Below are 19,276 nucleotides of genomic sequence, written 5' to 3' on the forward strand. Positions count from 1 at the left end.
CCATCCTCCCCTCCCACCCAGAGCCCATCATCCCCTCCCATCTCATCATAGCCTCCCAGAGCCCATCCTCCCCTCCCACCCAGAGCCCATCATCCCCTCCCAGAGCCCATCCTCCCCTCCCACCCAGAGCCCATCATCCCCTCCCATCTCATCATAGCCTCCCAGAGCCCATCATCCCCTCCCAGAGCCCATCCTCCCCTCCCACCCAGAGCCCATCATCCTCTCCGATCTCATCATAGCCTCCCCTTCCTCCGCCTCCGCCTGCTGTTCCCCCCCCCACCAGGAGCACGTGGAAGAGCCGGGCGGGGCGGGGCGTGGGGTGGGCGGGGCGTGGAGCTTCGGACTGCTCCTCCCAGGCTGCCCCGCGGCGGGCCCCGCCTCCCCCCTCCCTCCCCTGTTCCCCGTCGCGCGCGCCGGAAGTGCTGAAGGGGCGATGGAGGGGCCGGGCGGAAGCGGTGCCGGAAGCGCCCCTGCGCGCTCGGGGGAAGGAGGCTGCCGGCAGCCCTCGGAGTTTGGGGCCGCGCCGGGCACCGCCATGGCCAAGCAGTACGACGCGGCCGAGTGCCCCTACTGCGACGAGGTCTCCAAGTACGAGAAGCTGGCCAAGATCGGGCAGGGCACCTTCGGGTGAGGCTCCCCTCCCCCCCCTCCCCTCCCCTCCCCTCCCACGTGGGCTGGGACTCCCTGGCCCATCGTCCCCTCCCGCAACAGCCCCCCACCATCACCACCAGCCTTGGACTACAGGCCCCGTCCTCCCCAGGCCCTCCCTCTACTGCCTGGGGAGGACTCCCTGGCCCATCGTCCCCTCCCGCAACACCCCCCCAGCACCACCACCACCCTTGGACTACAAGCCCCATCCTCCCCAGGCCCTCCCTCTACTGCCTGGGGGGGACTCCCTAGCCCATCGTTCCCTCTCGCAACACCCCCCACCACCACCACCCTTGGACTACAGGCCCCATCCCATTCCAAGCCCGTCCTGCCCCTGCGCTGCCTGCTCGCACCCTTCCCCCCTCTCCCATGGTGCACAGCCGCCCCCCCCTGCACGGGCTTGGAAGACCCATCGTCCCCTCCCATTTGGGGGCACACAACCCCCCCAATCACCATCACTACCCTTGGACTACAAGCCCCATCCTCCCCAAATCCTCCCCCTTCTGCTTGGGGGGACTCCCTAGCCCATCGTTCCCTCTCGCAACCCCCCCCCCCACCATCACCACCACCACCCTTGGATTACAAGCCCCATCCTCCCCAAACCCTCCCCCTTCTGCCTGTTTGCACCCCCGCTCCCATTGTGCACAGCCCCCCCCTTGCATGGGCTTGGAAGACCCATTGTCCCCTCCCGTTAGGGGACACACAACCCCCTCCTCCATCACCACCACCACCCTTGGACTACAAGCCCCATCCTCCCCAGACCCTCCCCCTTCTGCCTGTTCGCACCCCCGCTCCCATGGTGCACAGCCGGACCCCCCTTTGCACGGGCTTGGAAGACCCATCGTGCCCTCCCGTTTGGGGACACACAACCCCCTCCCATCACCACCACCACCACCATCCTTGGACTACAAGCCCCATCCTCCCCAGCCCCCCAGACTGCAGGCCCTCCTGCCCCTGCGCTGCCTGTTCGCACCCACCCACTCTCCCATGGTGCACAGCACGGGCGAAGGGATTGGAAGACCCATCATTCCCGGCCAGAGGGCACCCTTCCCCATTTGGAGGCAGCCCTGAAGCTTGGTCAATCAGAAAAGTTCGAATCTCTTAGTACGGGTCTCCCTGTTGGGAGCAGGAAGGAAGGGTTGGGGTTGGGCTAGATGACCTCCAAGGTCCCTTCCGACTCTTGTTTGCTGTTAGCACGGGCTCCCCCCACCCTCCATCTCCTTGGGGAGCCCCCTCCCAGCATCCTCTATTGAAGGATGGGGAAAGAAAGAAACAGAGCTCTTCCTCCTCCCCCCCAATACCCCAGCTCAGGAAGATGGGGATTGTAGTCCAGGAAGCTGCAATGAGTGGGTGGGTGGGCTTGTAGTCTCGGGTTAGTCGCTTCTTGCCCCTTTCTCCCCATGTGCTTTTGATCCTATGGCCATCATCTCCCTTTTTTTTCCTTTTTTTTTTTGAGAATTTTTATTTTATTTTAAAACCAAAACCAGAACAGAGCCTTGGTAGCGCAGCAGACTAAAGCACTGTTATTAACATCAGCTGCTGCAATTACTGCAAGTTCGAATCTCGCCAGGCTCAAGGTTGACTCAGCCTTCCATCCTTTCTAAGGTAGGTAAATTGAGGACCCAGATTGTGGGGGCAATAAGCTGACTTTGTATAAATATACAAAAGGATGAAAGCTATTGCTCCCTGAGTCTCCGGAGAAGGGCGGCATATAAATAATAATAATAATAATAATAATAATAATAATAATAATAATAATAATAATAATAATAATAATGATAATAATAATTTTATTTCTATACCGCCCTTCTCCCGAAGGACTCAGGGCGGTGTACAGCCAATTTAAAAACACAGGACACAACAATGATTAAAAATTAAAATAATTAAATAAATTTGGCCGATTTAAAACCCCAAAAATTAAAATACCCCAATTTAAAATTATTATATTGATAGCCCTGCCTGGCGGAACAACAGATCAAATTAAAACAAATCAAATTAAAAAAAAACAAAAACATAAAACCATCATCCTTCCAAACAATAACAGACAGTGAGTCGAATGGTTCCTAGTCTCTTTTGCGTAAATCCATTTCTAAAATACCAATTTATAACAAAAAATTATATCTTTTGTAGGAAAAAAAACAAACATCGGATACTTTATCTTTGCATCAACCTCATATTTCATGCTTCCGTGATTTATTATCTATCCATTGATCAAACAAATCCCAAATAACATTGTTTTATCTTCCTGTTCTCTAATTTCAAATGTCAATTTACTCGTTTCAGCACGTTCCATGATTTTCTTAATAATCTCATCATCAGTAGGTAACTTCTCTCCTTTGCCATCATCTTCCTTTTTCAATCCTCCACCCCGTTCCCCCCCCCCAAAACACACACAAACACACAACACGGGATCTTCCCTTGTGTTAGAGACCTTAATTGCCCCTCCTGGCATTTATTTATTTATTGGTTTGATTTATATGCCGCCCTTCTCCGGAGACTCAGGGCGGCTTACAATGCATTAAGCAATAGCCTTCATACTTTTATATATATCTATATTTATATCTATATCTATATCTCTATCTATCTATCTATCTATCTATCTATCTATCTATCTATCTATCTATCTAATTTGATTTATATGCCGCCCTTCTCCGGAGACTCAGGGCGGCTTACAATGCATTAAGCAATAGCCTTCATACTTTTATATATATCTATATTTATATCTATATCTATATCTCTATCTATCTATCTATCTATCTATCTATCTATCTATCTATCTATCTATCTATCTAATTTGATTTATATGCCGCCCTTCTCCGGAGACTCAGGGCGGCTTACAATGCATTAAGCAATAGCCTTCATACTTTTATATATATCTATATTTATATCTATATCTATATCTATATCTATCTATCTATCTATCTATCTATCTATCTATCTATCTATCTATTTAATTTGATTTATATGCCGCCCTTCTCCGGAGACTCAGGGCGGCTTACAATGCATTAAGCAATAGCCTTCATACTTTTATATATATCTATATTTATATCTATATCTATATATATCTATATCTATATCTATATCTATCTATCTATCTATCTATCTATCTATCTATCTATCTATCTATCTATCTATTTAATTTGATTTATATGCCGCCCTTCTCCGGAGACTCAGGGCGGCTTACAATGCGTTAAGCAATAGCCTTCATACTTTTATATATATCTATATTTATATCTATATCTATCTATATCTATCTATCTATCTATCTATCTATCTATCTATCTATCTATCTATCTATCTATCTAATTTGATTTATATGCCACCCTTCTCCGGAGACTCAGGGCGGCTTACAATGCGTTAAGCAATAGCCTTCATACTTTTGTATATACCTGCTTAGTAGGGCTTTTTGGGGGGCCCTGAGCTGTGTTCTATTTTATTCAAAGTCAGCTTATTGCCCCCACAAACCGGGTCCTCATTTTACCTACCTCGAAAGGATGGAAGGCTGAGTCAACCTTGAGCCTGGTGAGATTCGAACTCGCAGTAATTGCAGGCAGCTAAGTGCTACTTTGACAGCGCTTTAGTCCGCTGCTCCACCAAGGTGAGCTGAGCTCATCCGTCGATCTTTGGCCCCTGGCACAGGGACCCCCCCCTTTTTTTTTTCACCCCACCTCGAGCCTCTGAATCTCGGCACGGAGGGAGAAAGAGACCTCACGAGCTCCTGCAGCCGGTCCTCCGTCCTCCCGCATTGTGGGCCCATCAGCCCCAGCCTTTGCCATCGTTGTTGGTCTCCCAGCAACGGAGATTCCGGAGCAGAGGCTGATGGAACCCAGTGGAGGGGAGAATTATCTTCCATCGGGCTCCGTCCCAACAAGCTATCATTCCTGGTTTACTCGGCTGATTCAGCTTTGCCTAACCGGCTTCCCCTCTTAACGCTCTTCTCTGCAGGGAGGTCTTCAAAGCCAAACATCGGCAGACGGGCAAGAAGGTGGCGCTGAAGAAAGTGCTGATGGAGAATGAAAAAGAGGGGGTGAGTTGACTGTCTCGGGGCGGGGGGGGGGGACTCGCCCCACACATCTGGGTGGAATAAACAGGCAATGGGAGAGAAACTGTGAAGGGGAGGGGGGAAAGGAAAATCTGGGGTGCTTCTTCAGAGAAAGGAGGGGCAGAGCAGCAAATTTAAAGGGCAGACGCTTTCAGGAAACATGAAAATCAAGCACAGAACTCTTGCTATAGCAGCACTGATGCTATAACCTAGTTTGGTCATAAAATGTCTACAGGAAAACCACAGCCCTTTTCTTCCTCTTCCTCCTCCTCCTCCTTCTCCTTTCTCTTTCATCCTCCTCTTCTCCACAAGCCCCACTCTTCCAGCCCTTTACTTCCTTCTTATTTCTCTTCCCTCCTTCTCCTCTCCACACACCTCACTCTTCTAGCCCAGATGATGTAAGCTAGTTTGGTAATGAAACGTCTCCAAGGAAACCACCAAGCTCACAGCCCTTTCAGAAATGTTGGCAGTTCGGCGGTTCGAATCCCTAATACAGATCTCCTGTGTGAGCAGGGGGTTGGATTAGATGACCTCCAAAGTCCCTTCCAACTCTGTTACAGTTAACTTCTCCTCTTCCATCCTTCTCCTCTCCACAAGCCTTGCTCTTCTAGCCATTTTCTTCCTCCTCCTCTCTTCTCTTCTCTTCCATCCTTCTCCTCTTCACAAGCTCCACTCTTCTAGCCATTTTCTTCCTCCTTCCTTTCCTTCTCTTCCATCATTCTCCTCTCCACAAACCCCACTCGTCTAGCCCAGTTTGATGTAACCTAATTTGGTAACGAAACGTCTCCAAAAAAAATCCACCGAGCTCAAGAGACCGTCATGGACCCCCCTGTTACTTTGATCTGTGGCTCTGTGCCACTCAGCAGATCTTATCCTCTTTAATTTTGCCAAGTCTAAAACCTGATTAAGGGACACGGTGGCTCAGTGGCTAAGACGCTGAGCTTGTCGATCGAAAGGGTCGGCAGTTCAGCGGTTCGAATCCCTGGTGCTGCGTAACGGGGTGAGCTCCCATTACTTGTCTCAGCTCCTGCCAACCTAGCAGTTCGAAAGCACATTAAAAAAAATGCAAGTAGGAAAATAGGGACCACCTTTGGTGGGAAGGCAACAGCGTTCCATGCGCCTTTGGCGTTGAGTCATGCCGGACACATGACCACGGAGACGTCTTCGGACAGCGCTGGCTCTTCGGCTTTGAAACGGAGATGAGCACCGCCCCCCTAGAATCGGGAACGATTAGCACATATGTGCGAGGGGAACCTTTACTTTAAAATCCGATTAAACCCCTTAAACCTACCTAAATCAACGATGGATTTGCGATGGATTCTTTGACTGAGCATTTAATTTATTGGAAAGGATGTGGGATTAGTGTGGTGCGTGAACTTTGCTCCTTTATAAGTCACACACCAGGTTTTGCAAAATGGGTAAACCTGATCAGTTGATCTACTATTGCAAAACTTGTTTTCTTCCTTCACAACCTTTGGGGATCCATCTGATTGTGTGTTTGTAGCTGCGCGGTTCATTTTCCTCCTCGGTGACCAAATCAACTGGAATTTAGTGGGACTCGCCATTGTGTTTTTTGCAGCCTAAAATAGAATTTATTCAGTTTTAAATAGTCACCACTTGAATGGTGGATCATGGAGTCCTTGGTCGTTTTCTTGCCGATGTCTATAGAGATTCTCAGTCATCCAGGTCCCAAAAGAGCTTTTTTCAAGAGGCAACTGGACTTCCTCCTTAATTCTTCGAAGACGTTTCGCTTCTCCTCCAAGAAGCGTCTTCAGTTCGCATGAACCCTTCCGTTCTCCACCATTCAGTCAGAACCCAAAGAAGCTTCTTGGAGGAGAAGCAAAAACATCTTCAGGGAAAAAACCCAAGAAAATCCAGTTGCCTCTTGGGAAAAAAACACCTTTAGGATTGTCTTGCAAAACATTTCATTGCCCAACTGGGGAAAATCATCAGTGCTAAAAAGGGAGGGGGGTTTATTCTCTGTTTATCTACTGGTGGATTGTGTTGGTTGGAGTTCTTGATTGTGCTTGGATAAGGCTTTTCTTTACTGTTTGGTTCCATAGTTCCTTGATTGGGGTATTGTTTACTTGATTGTTGGTCTGGTATTAATCCCTGCTTATCTGTGTGATGATTAGCTGGCCTTGGCGGATCTTTTCTGTTTCTTTTTTTTTTTATTGATTTTACAACAACACCACAACACAACATACAAAGCAAAATACACGGATATGTGTTTCTTTTTACATATCAGTTTCGTTCCTCCTACTTTCTACTATATACATTCCCCTTTTTTCTCATCCTTTATTATCATTATCTTTATCGTCCCTTTATTTTTAATTTTCTTCATTTATAATATTTTACATGTTTGTCACCTTCTGCTCTCCATCGTTTATTCACCTTTACTTTCCCTAATCTCGAGCCAATCATACCACTTATTCCATACTTGATAATATTCTGTATCTTCCTTTTCTTTCTTTCGTTAATTTATCCATCTCCGCACAGTCCAGGATTTTCTTAATTATTTCTTCCTCTGTTGGGATCTTTTCACTTTTCCAGGACTGTGCATAGACAATCCTTGTAATTATATGCAGAATCAAATATCTAATTTCTTTACTGTAAGTTCTGTTCAATATCCTCAGTAAAAAACATTTCTGGTTTCCAATCCATATTATAGCCAATTATCTCTCCAACTTCTAATTTTAATCCAATTTTTTTTTTCCGCATCGGGACATGTCCACCAGAAATTTTGTTTCTTTTTGAATCCTCTCTTTTATTTTTTATTTTTTTTAAAGATAGTTTAAAATTATTAAATTTTTATTTATAAACATTATTAAAAAATGATATTAAACATTTTTAAAAACCGAAGAGGGGAAAAAAAGGACAAAAACACATTAAAAAAACAAGACAAACATAACAATGCATCCTATTTTTACAGCCTTCTGCATCGGCACGAATCCTCTCTTTTAAATGACCTGTTTCCCCAGCTTGAAATTATGGTGAAGTGTGTCCCTTCCTGCTTTTTGTGTGCAAATATGGTGCATCTCTTTTTTTTATCTTCTAGTTTCCAATCACAGCTTTACGGGAGATTAAAATCCTGCAGTTGCTGAAACACGAAAATGTCGTCAATCTCATTGAAATTTGCCGGACTAAAGGTAAATTTGTCTGCAAACTGCTAGGGCTTAATTTTAATCTGCTGGCATAAATTAGCGTCCAATGTCAATTCAACAGACGGTTTTGGAAGGGAAGAGCTGCATGTTCGAATCAAACGGCTGTTAAATCTGAACTGGCTTCGTGGTGCCAGGAATAGCACGGGTATCAGCAATCTGGTGCTCCGGAGCCACATGTGGCTCTTTGGGCCCTCTGCTGTGGCTCCCTGTCGAATGGTCCCACCACTGGCTGGCCCCACCCCTCGTCCTCCCCTCCCAGTCACTCCTCGCCTGGCCTGAGAAGTTAAGGGCAACGGTGGGGGATGGAGAAGCGGCCAGGGCAGAGACAGAGAGATACAGAGAGAGGGAGGGAGAGAGAGAGACAGAGAGAGATACAGAGAGAGAGGGAGAGAGAGAGACATAGAGAGATACAGAGAGAGAGAGAGAGAGAGAGACATAGAGAGATACAGAGAGGGGGAGAGAGAGAGACAGAGAGAGATAGAGAAGGGGAGAGAGAGAGACAGAGATAGGGGGAGAGAGAGAGACAGAGATACAGAGAGAGAGGGAGAGAGAGAGACAGAGAGATACAGAGAGAGGGGGAGAGAGAGAGACAGAGAGAGATAGAGAGGGGGAGAGAGAGAGACAGAGAGATACAGAGAGAGAGGGAGAGAGAGAGACAGAGATACAGAGAGAGAGGGAGAGAGAGAGACAGAGAGATACAGAGAGAGAGGGAGAGAGAGAGACATAGAGAGATACAGAGAGAGGGAGAGAGAGACATAGATACAGAGAGAGAGGGAGAGAGAGAGACAGAGAGATACAGAGAGAGAGGGAGAGAGAGAGACAGAGAGATACAGAGAGAGAGGGAGAGAGAGAGACAGAGAGATACAGAGAGAGAGGGAGAGAGAGAGACATAGAGAGATACAGAGAGAGGGAGAGAGAGAGAGACATAGATACAGAGAGAGAGGGAGAGAGAGAGACAGAGAGATACAGAGAGAGAGGGAGAGAGAGAGACAGAGAGATACAGAGAGAGAGGGAGAGAGAGAGACATAGAGAGATACAGAGAGAGGGAGAGAGAGAGACATAGATACAGAGAGAGAGGGAGAGAGAGAGACAGAGAGATACAGAGAGAGAGGGAGAGAGAGAGACAGAGAGATACAGAGAGAGGGAGAGAGAGAGAGACATAGAGAGATACAGAGAGAGAGGGAGAGAGAGAGACATAGAGAGATACAGAGAGAGGGAGAGAGAGAGAGACATAGATACAGAGAGAGAGGGAGAGAGAGAGACAGAGAGATACAGAGAGAGAGGGAGAGAGAGAGACATAGAGAGATACAGAGAGAGGGAGAGAGAGAGACATAGATACAGAGAGAGAGGGAGAGAGAGAGACAGAGAGATACAGAGAGAGAGGGAGAGAGAGAGACAGAGAGATACAGAGAGAGAGGGAGAGAGAGAGACAGAGAGATACAGAGAGAGAGGGAGAGAGAGAGACATAGAGAGATACAGAGAGAGGGAGAGAGAGAGAGACATAGATACAGAGAGAGAGGGAGAGAGAGAGACAGAGAGATAGAGAGGGGGAGAGAGAGAGACAGAGAGAGATAGAGAGGGGGAGAGAGAGAGACATAGAGAGATACAGAGAGAGAGGGAGGGAGGGGAGAGAGAGATATGTCAAAAGGATTTTGTGGTTCCCGGTGTTTTTTTAACAACCGGTTCTCTGCCCTAATGACCGGCTGGGTAGGCGTGGCTTGGGGGGTCATGTGACTGGTGGAAGTGAGTGGCATCGAGTTGGCCACGCCCACCCAGGTTTTGTGGCTCCCGGTGTTTTCTTTTCTGTGGGAAACGGGTCCAAATGGCTCTTTGAGTAGCCGATCAATGTCTCTGGAGATTCTCAGCTCATGGTTCACCAAAGGTGCTCTTTTTTTTTTTTTTCAAGAGGCAACTGGACTTTCTGGGTTTTTCTTTGAAGGCGTTTCGCTCCTCATCCAAGAAGCTTCTTCAGCTCCGACTGGATGGCGGGGAATGGAAGAAAAAAAATGAAATTTTTTATTTCCGGGAAAATTTATTATTTTTTTTATTTTATTTTTTATTTATTTTATTTCGAATTATTTAACGAAATTATTCGTTAATTTTGAAATTAACGGACTGCGGGAACCATTTGCGCTTCGGTTTGTGACACGGGCCCCAACGACCCTTTAAAAGGACGCAAAAGGACCAGCTGTCTGCCAGGAGTATCAATCCTTCCATTCCCCACCACCATCCAGTCAGAACTGAAGAAGCTTCCTGGATGAAAAGCGAAACGTCTTCAAAGAAAAAAAAAAACCCCCCAGAAAAGTCCAGTTGCTTCTTGGAAGAAGAAGAAAAAAAAACCATCTTTGGGAACAGCGGATAAAATCTCAAAATTATTTTCCTTTCCTCCCTGCAGCTTCTCCCTACAATCGTTGCAAAGGCAGCATCTACCTGGTCTTCGACTTCTGCGAGCACGACCTGGCTGGCCTTCTCAGCAACGCCCACGTCAAGTTCACGCTCTCCGAGATCAAGAAAGTCATGCAGATGCTTTTGAATGGCCTCTACTACATCCACCGGAATAAGGTGAGAGGTGTCCCTTTCTGGACCGGGACGCCTTGCGCACGGTCACTCACGCCCTCGTCCCTTCCCGTAACGCTCTCTACATGGGGCTCCCCTTGAAGAGCACTCGGAGGCTCCAGCTGGTCCAGAATGCGGCCGCGCGGGTGGTTTTTTTTTTAAATTTGATTTATATGCCGCCCTTCTCCGGAGACTCAGGGCGGCTTACAACGCGTTAAGCAATAGCCTTCATCCTTTTGTATATTTTATACAAAGTCAGCTTCTTTCTTTCTTTCTTTCTTTCTTTCTTTCTTTCTTTCTTTCTTTCTTTCTTTCTTTCTTTCTTTCTTTCTTTCCTTCCTTCCTTCCTTCCTTCCTTCCTTCCTTCCTTCCTTCCTTCCTTCTTTCTCTTTCTTTCTCTTTCTTTTCTTTTTTTTTTAAATTTGATTTATATGCCGCCCTTCTCCGGAGACTCAGGGCGGCTTACAAGGCGTTAAGCAATAGCCTTCATACTTTTGTATATTTTATACAAAGTCAGCTTTTCTTTCTTTCTTTCTTTCTTTCTTTCTTTCTTTCTTTCTTTCTTTCTTTCTTTCTTTCTTTCTTTCTTTCTTTCTTTCCTTCCTTCCTTCCTTCCTTCCTTCCTTCTCTCTTTCTTTCTCTTTCTTTTCTTTTTTTTTAAATTTGATTTATATGCCGCCCTTCTCCGGAGACTCAGAGCGGCTTACAATGCGCTAAGCAATAGCCTTCATCCTTTTGTATATTTATACAAAGGCAGCTTATTGCCCCCACAAACTGGGTCCTCATTTCACCTACCTTAGAAAGGATGGAAGGCTGAGTCAACCTTGAGCCTTGGAGAGATTCGAACCAGCAGTAAATTGCAGGCAGCTGTGTTAATAACAGGGTGCACTAAACCACTGTACTATCAAGGTTATGGGCGCACCTCGTTATGCCCATGTAACACCTCTCCTGCGCGAGCTGCACTGGCTCCCAGTGGTCTTCCGAGTGCAATTCAAAGTGTTGGTCACCACCTTTAAAGCGCTCCGTGGCATAGGACCAGGATATCTACGGGACCGCCTTCTGCCACCAACAGCCTCCCACCGACCAGTTCGCTCCCACAGAGAGGGACTCCTCAGGGTGCCGTCAGCCAAGTTATGTCGGCTGGCGACACCCAGGAGGAGAGCCTTCTCTGTGGGAGCTCCTGCCCTCTGGAATGAATGGCCCCCGGATATTCGTAACATTTCTGACCTCCGGGTCTTTCGCTGCGCCCTCAAGACCCTACTGTTCCGACAGGCGGGGGCTATCAAATTGATTGATTTTAAATTGGGTTTTAATTTTGGGTTTTAAAATTCGGCCAAAACTATTTGATTTTAATTAATTTTAGCTAGATATTGTATATTTGCATATTTGTATTTTAATTTTGGCTGTACACCGCCCTGAGCCCTTCGGGAGAATGGGCGGTATATAAATAAAATTAAGTAAGTAAGTGTGGGTGGGTGGATTTCCCTTCGGGCTTCTTAGACCGTGGAAATATGGGCTGGTCTTTCTTTGAAAACAACAAATATTTCTCCCACTCACGCCAGTAATACTATTATTAAATTTGCAGAAGATACAACAGTGGTGGGACTCATTTCCGGGTGGAGGGTAGGGGGGACGATTCTGCCTATTGAGACAAGGTGGGCCGGTTGCTTTCGTGGTGTGGAGACAATAACTTGGTCCTTAACCCCAATAAGACCAAGGAGCTTATTATAGTGGACTGCAGAAGGAATAGATCAAGACATCCAGCCTTTGCTTATCAATGGAGACCGAGTGGAGCAAGTGGCAAGTGGTTTTACGTTTCTGGGTGTTGTCATAAAAAGAGGACCTGACCTGGGGCGCTCACATTGCAGCACTGGTCAAAAGGGCCCAGCAGAGATTCTACGACCTGAGACTTCTCAGGAAACAACAACTGAATGGAAAACTGGTGACCAAGTTCTACCGCTGCACCACAGAGAATATTTTTATTTACTGCACCTGTGTATGGTTTGCCCATTGCACAGTGGCAGATAGGACAGCGCTCCAGAGGGTCAACGTCATTGCCCAGAGGATCACTGGTTGCCCTCTCCCCTCCTTGGAAGAGCTTTATAGCTCCCGCTGCCTTAAAGGTAAAGGTTCCCCTCGCACATATGTGCTAGTCGTTCCTGACTAGGGGGCGGTGCTCGTCTCCGTTTCAAAGCCGAAGAGCCAGCGCTGTCCGAAGATGTCTCCATGGTCATGTGGCCGGCATGACTCAACGCCAAAGGCGCACGGAACGCCGTTACCTTCCCACCAAAGGTGGTCCCTATTTTCCTACTTGCATTTTTTTTACGTGCTTTCGAACTGCTAGGTTGGCAAAAGCTGGGCCAAGTCACGGGAGCTCACTCCATTACGCGGCACTAGGGATTCGAACCGCTGAACTGCCGACCTTTCAAAAGACAAGCTCAGTGTCTTAGCCACTGAGTCCCTACTGCCTTAGGAAAGTTCAAAACATTCTTAAAGATCCATCTCACCCTGGGCACCCCCCCCTTTTTTTTTTTTGAACTATTACCATCTGGCAGACGGTACAGGATCATAAAAACAAGGACAAATAGGCTGAAAAACAGCTGCTATCCCAGAGCAGAAACTATATTGAATTCTATTGTATAGTGCAGGGGTCTGCAACCTTAAACACTCAAAAGAGCCATTTGGACCCGTTTCCCACAGAAAAGAAAACACCGGGAGCCACAAAACCCTTCCCGTGCCTGACTATTTCTCAAGCCACAAAACTAGCATATGTAGTTGAATTCAACGTTCTGTTTTCTTCTGAAACTTTTCTTTTCTTGGATTTATCCATGGTTGGCCTGCCGGGGGTTGAAAAGCTCAATAAATTGTGTGCCGGCAGTGTCGCATATTGGCGGTTGTGACACACACACACACACACACACACACACACACACACACACATATATATATATATATATATATATATATATATATATATATATATATATATATTTAATTTGATTTATATGCCGCCCTTCTCCGGAGACTCAGGGCGGCTTACAAGGCGTTAAGCAACAGCCTTCATCCTTTTGTATATTTATACAAAGTCAGCTTATTACCCCCACAACTGGGTCCTCAATTTACCTACCTTAGAAAGGATGGAAGGCTGAGTCAACCTTGAGCCTTGGAGAGATTTGAACCAGCAGAAATTGCAGGCAGCTGGTGTTAATAACAGGGTGCACTAAACCACTGTACTATCAAGGCTCTTATATTTTGATATAAAATATTTTGAGCAACAGGGAGCCGCAGCAGAGGGGTGAAAGAGCCACATGCGGCTCCAGTATAGTTTAATATTAATATAGTTTAATATTAGTTTAGTTTAGTATAGTTTAATATTAATGCAATATCAGGGGTTTTCAGTTCAATTGTATAGAAGGCGAAGGATGTGCGTTTGTGTTTTATTTTTATAGCTAAACTGGACACTGAAGATGGCGTTTAATTTCTTTGTACGAGGTGTAATGACAATAAAGTAAACCCAACTCTCCATCTTTTTCCCCCCCTCTCAGATCCTTCACCGAGACATGAAAGCCGCCAACGTGCTCATCACACGGGACGGCGTCTTGAAATTGGCCGATTTTGGCTTGGCCCGAGCTTTCAGCCTGGCCAAAAACAGCCAGCCGAACCGCTACACCAACCGAGTGGTGACTTTGTGGTACCGTCCACCAGAACTGCTGCTCGGTAAGGAGGAGTCGGTCAGCCTTTGGGTTCTTCTCTTCTGCTTGTGGACTGATAGAGTATCGGAGGTCCATACGTAACTTCAGTTCCCATATGGCTGAGCTCACTCATGAATTATGGGCCTTGGGTCAACCTTTGGGTTCTTCTCCTTTGCTTGTGGACTGATGGAGTATCGGAGCTCCATACGTAACTTCAGTTCCCATATGGCTGGGCTCACTCATGTATTATGGGCCTTGGGTCAACCTTTGGGTTCTTCTCCTTTGCTTGTGGACTGATGGAGTATCGGAGCTCCATACGTAACTTCAGTTCCCATAAGGCTGGGCTCACTCATGAATTATGGGCCTTGGGTCAACCTTTGGGTTCTTCTCCTTTGCTTGTGGACTGATGGAGTATCGGAGCTCCATACGTAACTTCAGTTCCCATAAGGCTGGGCTCACTCATGAATTATGGGCCTTGGGTCAACCTTTGGGTTCTTCTCCTTTGCTTGTGGACTGATGGAGTATCGGAGCTCCATACGTAACTTCAGTTCCCATATGGCTGGGCTCGCTCATGAATTATGGGCCTTGGGCCAACCTTTGGGTTCTTCTCCTTTGCTTGTGGACTGATGGAGTATCGGAGCTCCATACGTAACTTCAGTTCCCATATGGCTGGGCTCGCTCATGAATTATGGGCCTTGGGCCAACCTTTGGGTTCTTCTCCTTTGCTTGTGGACTGATGGAGTATCGGAGGTCCATACGTAACTTCAGTTCCCATATGGCTGGGCTCGCTCATGAATTATGGGCCTTGGGCCAACCTTTGGGTTCTTCTCCTTTGCTTGTGGACTGATGGAGTATCGGAGGTCCATACGTAACTTCAGTTCCCATAAGGCTGGGCTCACTCATGAATTATGGGCCTTGGCTTCCCCCAAGCCTGGCAAATTAGGCAGGGAAAATGGGAAGTCAATTGTCATTTTCCAAAGCAGCTTTTAGGAAATCTCCCCTTTAGGAAAATTAACTTGACATTCGTTTTTTTAAGGAGAACGCGATTATGGGCCCCCCATCGATCTTTGGGGTGCCGGCTGCATCATGGCGGAGATGTGGACGAGGAGCCCCATCATGCAAGGCAACACGGAACAGCACCAGCTCACCCTGATCAGCCAGCTCTGCGGCTCCATCACCCCCGAGGTGAGAACCGACGAACTCCAGGCAGCCCTTGACTTATGACCCATTCACTTAGCGGCCGTTGGAAATAACGACGGCCCTGGAAAAAAGTGACTCAGGTCCGTGTTTTGCACTTGTGACCGTTGCAGCATCCCCCCCCCCCCCCCACGGCTACGCGATCAGAATTCGGATGCCTGGCAACTGACTCGTATTTATGACGGTGGCTGTGTCACATTGCTAGCCAAATCAATGGGGAAGCCAGATTCACTTAACAAACGTGGCAAGGATAGTCGTAAGATGGGACAAAATTTGCTTAGCAAATATCTTACGATTGTGGCTGTTAAGTTGAGGACTACCTGTAGCTCTTTCTGTGTTTTCCAACTGAATTTTGGAAGTTGAGCTGAGCAATAACAGAATAACAGAACTGGAAGGGACCTTGGAGGTCTTCTAGTCCAGCCCCCTGCTCAAGCAGGAGACCCTATCCCATTCCAGACAGGAAGGAAGGAAAAGAGGGAGGAAGGAAGGAAGGAAGGAAGGAAGGAAGGAAGGAAGGAAGGAAAGAAAAGAGTGAGGGAAGGAAGGAAGGAAAACAAAGAGAAAGAAAGAAGGGAAGGAGGCAGAGAGAGAGAGGAAGGAAGGAAAAGAGCAAGAGAGGGAAGGGAGAAAGAGAGGGAGAAAGAAGGGGGGAAAGGAGGGAGGGAGGAAGAAGAACAAAATTAGAAGGGACCTTGGAGGTCTTCTAGTCCAGCCTCCTGCTCAAGCAGGAAACCCTATACCATTTCAGACAAGTGACTGTCCAGTCTCTTCTTAAAAGCCTCCAGGGATGGAGCATCCACAACTTCTGGTGGCAAGCAGTTCCACTGGTTAATTGTCCTCACGGTTAGGAACTTTCTCCTTAGTTCCAGGTTGCTTCTCTCCTTGATTAGTTTCCATCCATTGTTTCTCATCCTGCCTTCAGGTGCTTTAGAGAATAAGTTGACCCCCTCCTCTTCTTTGGGGCAGCCCCTCGAATACCGGAAGACTGCTATCATATCCTCCCCTAGTCCTTTTTGTCTGTAGATGCAGGTCGTCTCTTAATTCCTCTTTCTTCTTTCAGGTCTGGCCCAACGTGGACAAATACGAGCTCTACCAGAAGCTGGACCTCCCCAAGGGACAGAAGCGCAAAGTGAAGGAGCGGCTGAAGGCTTACGTCAAAGATCCCTACGCCTTGGATCTCATCGACAAGCTGCTGGTGCTGGATCCCGCCCAGCGGATCGACAGCGACGACGCCCTGAACCACGACTTCTTCTGGTCGGATCCCATGCCTTCCGATCTCAAGAACATGCTGTCCACCCACAACCAATCCATGTTCGAGTACTTGGCCCCGCCCAGGAGGAGAGGCGGGCACATGCCCCAGCAGCCGGCCAATCAGGGCAGGAACCCCGCGGCAACCAATCAGACTGAGTTCGACCGGGTCTTTTGAATCCAAATCGCGTCGAGACGGAGATTTTAACGCATTGTGCTTTCTTATATATATATATATTTTTTTATGATTTCCCCCTCTCCCCCTTTCTTTCTTTCTTTTTTGCGGGGGCGACAGAACAATGGGAATAGTCGGATTCGGACGATTTCCAGGTCTCCGAAAATTGCAAATTGATGGAAAACTCTGCAAGGACCTAAATTGGACTTGGAGCCGTGGCCGAAAGCATGTGGCTTGCCATTTATTTTATTTTTATTTTATTTTATTTTATTTTAATTTTTTTTTTGAAATGGTTTCTTGTATTCCCGAAATGGGTTCCCCCTTCCTTCCTGGATTTGGAGGTCTTTGCTTGAAGGCTGGCACGAATCGGCTGCTGTCAATTTCATATTTCGCTGCAGGGAGACGAGGGCTGGGAATCTGATAAAAATAGGTACTACTCGCATTCATTGTCTTCCGGTCAAGATCCCAACCTGGGCCAAAGAATTTAGCTGGACATTGGTGACCACGGATATGATCCCGGTGTTTGCTTTTAGGCCTGTTTCTCGCAGCAGAAATAACACACTCTTGCTTTCTTTTCTTTTTTTTTTCTCTCTCTCTCTACCCCTCGCTTTAATTTTGCAATTTTTTTCCCTCCTTTTTTTTTTTAAAAAAAAAGGAAAAACCCCCTTTTTCCTGGGATAGTAAAATCCACGACGTGCTTCCTTCCTCCCTTTCGGAAGCTTAGCTCTCTTGCAGGAGGCTAAGTGATTTAAAAAGAAAAAGAAAAAGAAAAAGAATAACCATCGGCAGTCTTGAAAAGTTTGCCGTCTCGAGCTCTTCTGACTCTTTTGATTCTGCAGATGGAACTTTTGGTTTATCATGTTGGTCTCTTTGTGACGCCGAGACGAAATCTTCCTCGAATGAATGAAATTGGAATTGAACGCATTTATTATACCTGCTGGAGTTGGATTCTCAGCCCCGCAACAAAGGCTCGGAGTTAGTAACCTACGGATCATTTAACGTGAATTAACCCCGGGAGAAAGTAATGAATGAAGCTAGAAGAACTGCAAAAAAAAATTAAAAAATTATATATATCTATATATAAGAAAAAATTAAAAGCTATGAAAAAACAACAAAATCACGAGTGGCTTTTTTTTTTTTTTGTTCCGTTGTAACAAAATCAAAACACCCAGAGACACGCCAAGCCAATGATTAACTCCGTGAACTCTTGTTTATTATGGCTTGTTTGTCCATTTCAACGCGGCGTGCAAAAAAGTAAATATTGATACACAAGGCTGGGAATCCCGGTGTGGTATTATCGCCCATTCACAAAACTTGCATGAAAACACACAGAGACATTTACACACAAACACACAAAAGTTTTCTTTTAAAAGAGCAGGCGCTGCTTGAGTTTTTCTCGCAACTAGGAAGTTTTCTGGCGGGGCTGAACGTGGCTTCGCTGAACTGGGTGAAAAATCTGCTGGTTTTAAACCCCCGGTTAAAATAGAATAATAGAATTAGAATTATAAGAATAAGAATAAGGAATAGAAATAGAAATTGTATGGAATGGAATAAAGTGGAATGGAATGGAATGGAACAGAATAGAATTACAATTGGAATGGAATGGAATGGAATGGGATGGAATGGAATAGGAGAATGGAATAGAATAGAATTATAAATGGAATGGAATAGAATAAAATAGAATAATGGAATAGAATAGAATAATGGAATAGAATAGAATAGAATAATGGGATGGGATGGGATGGGATGGGATGGAATAGAAGAATGGAATAGAATAGGAGAATGGAATAGAATAGAATTACAAATGGAATGGAATAGAATAAAATAGAATAATGGAATAGAATAGAATAATGGAATAGAATAGAATAGAATAATGGAATAGAATAGAATAGAAGAATGGAATAGGAGAATGGAATAGAATAGAATTACAAATGGAATGGAATAGAATAGAATAATGGAATAGAATAGAATAGAAGAATGGAATGGAATGGAATTACAATTGGAATGGAATAGAAGAATGGAATAGAATAGAATAAAATAGAAGAATGGAATAGAATGGAATGGAATAGAATTAAAAATGGAATGGAATAGAATAAAATAGAAGAATGGAATGGAATGGAATAGAATAGAATAGAATAACAGAGTTGGAAGGGACCTTGGAGGTCTTCTAGTCCAACCTCCTACTTAGGCAGGAAACCCTCCGCCACTTCAGACACATGGTAGTCCAACCTCTTCTTAAGAGACTGGAGAACCCATTTGGCCCAGAATGGTATACACACATACAATCTCCTGCTTGGGCACGGGGGTCGGACTAGATGACCTCTCAGCTCATTTCCATACACTATTTTTGGTCAAGCGACCCCGCAAGCTGCGAGTCCCTCTCCCTCTTCTCAATCCTTTCTATCTCTACCGAGACCCAAGCTGGCATGGCAGACCGATAGCGGAGGGGGGGGGGGAATCTGCCCTTGCCAAAGATGGCCGCGAGGACGTCCTTTTTTTTTTTTTTTTGTCTTCTCACCCTGCATCTCCAGGCGCCTGCGCACGAAAGGAGAAG

General features: G+C 46.2%; 1 protein-coding gene across 1 annotated transcript; it reads left to right on the top strand.

Moving 5' to 3' along the window:
- Positions 1-422: 422 nt before the first annotated feature.
- Positions 423-17,839, top strand: CDK9 (cyclin dependent kinase 9). Its single transcript, XM_060687041.2, has 7 exons — positions 423-627; positions 4,594-4,675; positions 7,749-7,839; positions 10,250-10,416; positions 13,956-14,127; positions 15,139-15,287; positions 16,360-17,839. The coding sequence occupies exons 1-7, from the start codon at positions 434-436 to the stop codon at positions 16,723-16,725; spliced, it is 1,221 nt and encodes a 406-aa protein (XP_060543024.2). The 5' UTR covers positions 423-433; the 3' UTR covers positions 16,726-17,839.
- Positions 17,840-19,276: the final 1,437 nt, after the last annotated feature.

The sequence above is a fragment of the Pantherophis guttatus genome, chromosome 16 (assembly GCF_059756535.1).
Source record: "Pantherophis guttatus breed Tessera chromosome 16, ASM5975653v1, whole genome shotgun sequence".
Lineage (NCBI taxonomy): Eukaryota > Metazoa > Chordata > Lepidosauria > Squamata > Colubridae > Pantherophis > Pantherophis guttatus.

Bases quoted from the DNA above. Each gene is read 5' to 3' on its own strand.
- CDK9 (XM_060687041.2), top strand. From the start codon at position 434: ATGGAGGGGCCGGGCGGAAGCGGTGCCGGAAGCGCCCCTGCGCGCTCG. The intron at 628-4,593 runs GTGAGGCTCCCC...TCTTCTCTGCAG, and splicing joins ATCGGGCAGGGCACCTTCGG to GGAGGTCTTCAAAGCCAAAC. The intron at 14,128-15,138 runs GTAAGGAGGAGT...CGTTTTTTTAAG, and splicing joins TCCACCAGAACTGCTGCTCG to GAGAACGCGATTATGGGCCC.